At 30.6% G+C, this 5,235-nt stretch overlaps 1 protein-coding gene across 2 annotated transcripts in view; it reads left to right on the top strand.

Moving 5' to 3' along the window:
• LOC106468017 (ribosome production factor 2 homolog) overlaps positions 1-4,075 on the top strand; it is a 60,893-nt gene extending 56,818 nt beyond the window's left edge. For both annotated transcript variants that reach the window (XM_013928412.2, XM_022396310.1), the window contains exons 6-9: positions 574-673; positions 1,488-1,590; positions 2,192-2,336; positions 3,742-4,075. In XM_013928412.2, the coding sequence (XP_013783866.1) occupies positions 574-673; positions 1,488-1,590; positions 2,192-2,336; positions 3,742-3,963 (570 nt within the window). In that variant the 3' untranslated portion in view covers positions 3,964-4,075. The remainder of the gene's footprint in view (positions 1-573; positions 674-1,487; positions 1,591-2,191; positions 2,337-3,741) is intronic.
• Positions 4,076-5,235: the final 1,160 nt, after the last annotated feature.

Raw genomic sequence — 5,235 nt, 5'->3', positions numbered from 1 at the left:
CAAAGAGCTAGCACCTGAACTGTGATATAAATGAAGGATCTTAAATGAGGATGTTAAACAGTCAACATTTTGACTACATACTTATTGGATAGGAAGATATTTGGAATATGTCAGTTTAAATTTGGCACTGAAGTTTGTGTTATTACCATACACTAAGATAGGATAAAACTGAAATGTATAGTAATTTTATATATACAAATATTTTTCAGTTTTTGTGGTCTTTAGAGTTATGTGTTTTCAATTTTATGTTGTGATGTCTCAGTTTTGAAAGCCCTCAATGATATAAAAACATTAATAATAATAATATGGTGTTTATTTTTGGTTCTTCTGATTTTATGATTACAGTTTTTAGACCTTCAGGATGTAAGAGTTATTCATTTTGAATTTGCTTTTCCGGATAATCTTCCTTGATTAGAAATGTATTTTAAAATTTTTTCTCTTTTAATAGCTGTTAAGGTTTTGATATAATCAGAAAGTTTGTTTTTAACTTTCAAAACAAGTAACTGATGCTTCATCAAATATTTTAACAGTTGTATTATTTATTTCTTATAAAGTTTTTTCTAATACCTTTAGGGTCCAAAAATTCCTGTAGGAACCAAACCAGTCTTGTTGTTTGCAGGAGAAACTTTTGAAACTGAGCCAGATTATCAAAGACTGAAAAACTTATTTTTAGGTATGAATGGTGTCATAATAAGGATACATAAATGAGCTTGAACTTTTTGCAATACAAAATTGAAATGTTGAGGTAACCTGAAAATGAAATCTTTTTTTTTTTTTTTTTGTAAGCTGCTGTCTCTCTCAAAACCCAAATTACTTGATTTCTTGATCTATGTGTTTTGAAATTCAAGAATCCCTTTGCCTCCCTTTAAAATAATTATTTTTGAAAAGCATGATACCAATTACTGTTAATACTGCAGTTAGAATATTTGATTCAATCATTTATTCATTTTACTAGAATGATTACTTTTTATAATTTTAGTACATATAAATGAACATGTATAACCAAAACAAAAATACTAAGTCAAAACTCTTATTAGTTTTTGAAACTTGCTAAAAATGTTAATGAACTTAACATTTTTCACACTTTTTAAAATTATGGAAAGCTTGAGAAATTGTAATTTTTTTTCCTCCACTGTGAAACTTCACTGCTGTTGCATCAGACTAGTGGGTATAATTTCAGTTTATTGGTTAGCAGTTAAAATTAATAGTCTCCCTCCTCCTTTCAGGCAATTCCCCCAGAGTAGATTGAATTCATATTAATTTGAAATTACAAAAAAAACAAGATTATTTGGAATTGCATTCATACCTGTAAACTAATAAGAATAATGTCCCTTGATGTGTCTTTTACAATGCGATTTTTATGTGCTTGTCATATCCATTTAAGAAATGGTGATTTCATGGGAAAATTAATTATTACATAATGTTTCTTTTCTATTATCAGTTTTAGGATTGAAATTTGGATGTATTATTTACTGAATGCATTTCAGATTTTTTTCGAGGACAAGAGATCAGCCGTGTTCGTTTGCAAGGCTTAGAACATGTGATAATATTCATTGCTGTTGAAGACATGATTTACTGGCGTAATTATAGGTAATTCTACATTTTTTTCTTTTGAAATAACGTAGCACACTAGTAATTAAGGATAATGTTTACCTGTTTGCTTAACTTAGTTTTAAAGTAGGGAATAGCCTTGTTTTAAATAATTCATTCTCATCAATTATATAAACTGAATTTAATTTCTAAATAATTTTACCTATTTATTTTAAATTCATGAAATGTGTTTATTTAACACTTAAGTTGAATGAAAAAGATGTTTTTAGCTTTACATATTATATTTTCTAAGAAACAATCTTGAAATAAAATAATATATAAAGGGTTTCTGTATTTTAAAGAATATTTATATAATCCGAGTAAAAATTGTTATGATAACTAAACAATCTAAGTTTACAGCATGTAATATTTGTATGAAGTAGCCATTTTGTGAGATGTTTCCTACACTAAGTAGGAAAGAATTAAGATAAATAGAGCCATCCTTGAATCATGGTCCACAGAAAGAAAATTTATAACCATTTGTATTTACAATTTCAAAATTATCTTAAGAAAATATTAATATCTGTAATAATGTTATGAATATGGACTGTATACCCCACAGTATTTAAACTTTTATTCATGTTATTGCTTACCTGGGTAGAATATTAATGAAAAAATCAGGTACAAAGATCCCACGAATTGAGCTTGTAGAAATGGGACCTCGTATGAATCTTTCTGTTAGACGCACTAAACTTGCATCAGAAGACATGTTCAAGTTAGCAAAGAAACAACCGTCAGTTCTCAAGGTAAGTAAAACTGACTTGATAACACCATACATTTTGATTGTCCTCATCCCTGTTTAGTGATATGTAATAACCACTGTTATAAAATATTTAAAAACAAGACACTGTGAGTTTAAAAAAAAACTACTATAGGTAAATGAATCTTTATAGTGAGCTGTAAAGTTTTATTGATATTGTATCTTCTGTAAACACAAGTTGATAAAGAATCGTTAAATATTTGATTTACTATAATGAGGTTATTTTTCTTTCTTGATCCACTTTAGTTGTTTGTTAACCTTTCTTCAAATGAATTTAACTCTTTCATTATGAGTACCCTTTTCTGCATGTTACATTCAAAATTTAATTACACTACTTTGTTGTCACTGTATACAAATAAACTTGGCATCAAAATATAGTTAATAAAACAAATTTTAATGTTATATAGGTTTTTAAGGTCTTAGTTATATAAGAAAATATTTTTAAAAAATCCCCAATTTCACCCTAGTATGAGAATTGTAACATTTGCTCTCTATGTCTCCCTTCTTTCTTGATTTATTTACAACTCCCCTCAGTAGTAAGGAAGTATGTTTGCAAGCAGGGTATTATATATTTCAACAGAATAACTTAAGCTACACATTCACAGAGTGATTTACAAATTGTTTGGTGGGATTATTAGTTAAGACAAGGTTCAAAGGGCAATAAATCAATCAAATTTAAGTAGAAACGGTTGTATACTTTTACAAGCGTTAAGCGGCTTAGTATCAACAAATTTAGTTTCGTATTACATTCTGAAGTCATTCTAGAAAGAAAAAATAGGTAATTCAGATTTATTTCGTTTTTGTTTGATATATATAAGGTCAGTCAAATGGACCAACCTAGTACAGAGTTAGGGTAGAGAAAATAAGATATAAAGTGAAAAAAAAGTTTAAAATTCATTTATGAAGATTTAGAGATTATGCAAATGAAATCTGACATTTTTTAGATGAACAAAAGTATTTTTAATCTTAACATTATAATCACTTTGCACCTGAAGCAGTCAATACTTTGACTCCATATATTCATGGAGAAATTTTTATTAAAAATGCTTCATTAAAAATTCTGATTTTTGTCTACAAGAGACTTGTAATGTGTACTGAAAGCTTGGAAACTCCTAAAGATCAATTTGGGGTCACAAACTCGGGCGATTCAGCCGCGCCTGTTTTGAGAGGGTTAACATCAAGAAAGTATTGTAGCATCATCCACATCTTCACTTATTGCAGTAATATTAAAATTCTTAACCTGGCAGAGAAATTGAGATCCTTGAGGACTAGCATGAATGATTAAAACCACACTTGACTATAGATATGTTTTCTTCACATTCTTTATAATTAGTCATTTCATTAAATCTTTAGGTTTGAAACCTCATGTCTATTAATGTATTGTCTTTCAGCCAAAGAAAAAGAAAAATGTCAAACAAACTGCCTTAGGATCCACAGTGGGAAGGATTCATATGAAGAGACAAGATTTCGGTAAACTTCAAACCAGAAAAATTAAAAGTCTCAAGAAAACTAAACCTGAGCAGACAAAGTTTGGAAAGAATTCCAAAAGTTTAGCACCAGTATCTAATTATGCCAAAGATGCTAAATTTTCTAGAATTCTTCATGCAAGATAAATACTATTGTTGTAAATGTGTAAAATTTATGGTACTCTATTCTTAACAAATAGTATATATGGTTGAAGCCATCAATAAAGGTTTTGATGTATAGTGTACTGACATCCTATTATCTTATTGCATTTGTATTTCCTTTCACTTATAAGTTCATATAACTAAGTTAATTATATTTATTTATTACTTGTTTACTGCAACAAGAAGTTCTTGCAGAAGCTCTCAGAGTCAAACGATCATAGGTAGGTCACAGTTGGGTTGTTTATGTTGAATTTTGCTCAAAGCTACACAAGGGTTATCTGTGCTAGCCGTCCCTAATATAGCAGTGTAAGACTAGAGGGAAGGCAGCTAGTCATCACCACCCACTACCAACTCTTGGGCTACTCTTTTACCAACGAATAGTGGGATTGATCATTACATTATAATGCCCCCATGGCTGAAAAGGCAAGCATGTTTGGTGGAACGGGGATTTTAACCTGTAAACCTCAGATTGCGAGTCAAGTGCCCTAACCACCTAGCCATGCTGGGCCTCAGAGTTAGTCACATAAAAATACACATATGGTAGACTGAGAGGGATAAACATATTAACCATTGTAAAGTAATCTGTAATTTACAACACACACCAAATACCTGTCTTGGTTTTAGGCAGAAGACTATTATATCAAGGAGATTCTCTCAAGAGAAGAACAGCAACACTCCTGGAGTTTTCCCTGATATGATCAGTTTTTCCTCTGGGCAACACATGGTACAATGTCTACACCATCATCCAACATTTTTATGTGGATACATACACACACCATTTCTATGCATTTGCAAAAGTGCTCAACACTCTTTGGTGTCCTTTACTCCTTCCGTTATGTAAACTTAAACAGTAACTTTGAGAATCAACAGCTTCATCTTATGTTGGCTACCACATCTCGGTCATACAAAACAATGATGAAACATACTATTCTGCTCTCATAACTCACCATACAAGTGCCATATGTCATACACATTAGTACTACATTTGCCAGTTTGTGACATTGCTAAATGACTAGTAGAAGCCAGATTCAGTCTAGATCTTTCAGCTACTTTTCTCGAAGTTCCAATCTGGTCACATGTGGCATCCAAAAGGAGTATCACCTTGTATATGATTCATCATCAATACTGCTGAAATAGCCTTGCCAACTGTTTAGTATCCATGTCGTTTTTATTATAAAAATATGCATGATCATCTAGGCTGGCAAGATGCTTCATTTGCATGTGTACAGGATTTTTGAAGTTTATCAGCCAATTTGA

Source organism: Limulus polyphemus, unplaced genomic scaffold (genome assembly GCF_000517525.1).
Source record: "Limulus polyphemus unplaced genomic scaffold, Limulus_polyphemus-2.1.2 Scaffold2833, whole genome shotgun sequence".
In the NCBI taxonomy this organism is placed as follows: domain Eukaryota; kingdom Metazoa; phylum Arthropoda; class Merostomata; order Xiphosura; family Limulidae; genus Limulus; species Limulus polyphemus.
Note: the sequence above shows the minus strand (reverse complement) of the source record. Positions and strands in the feature narration are given on the sequence as shown.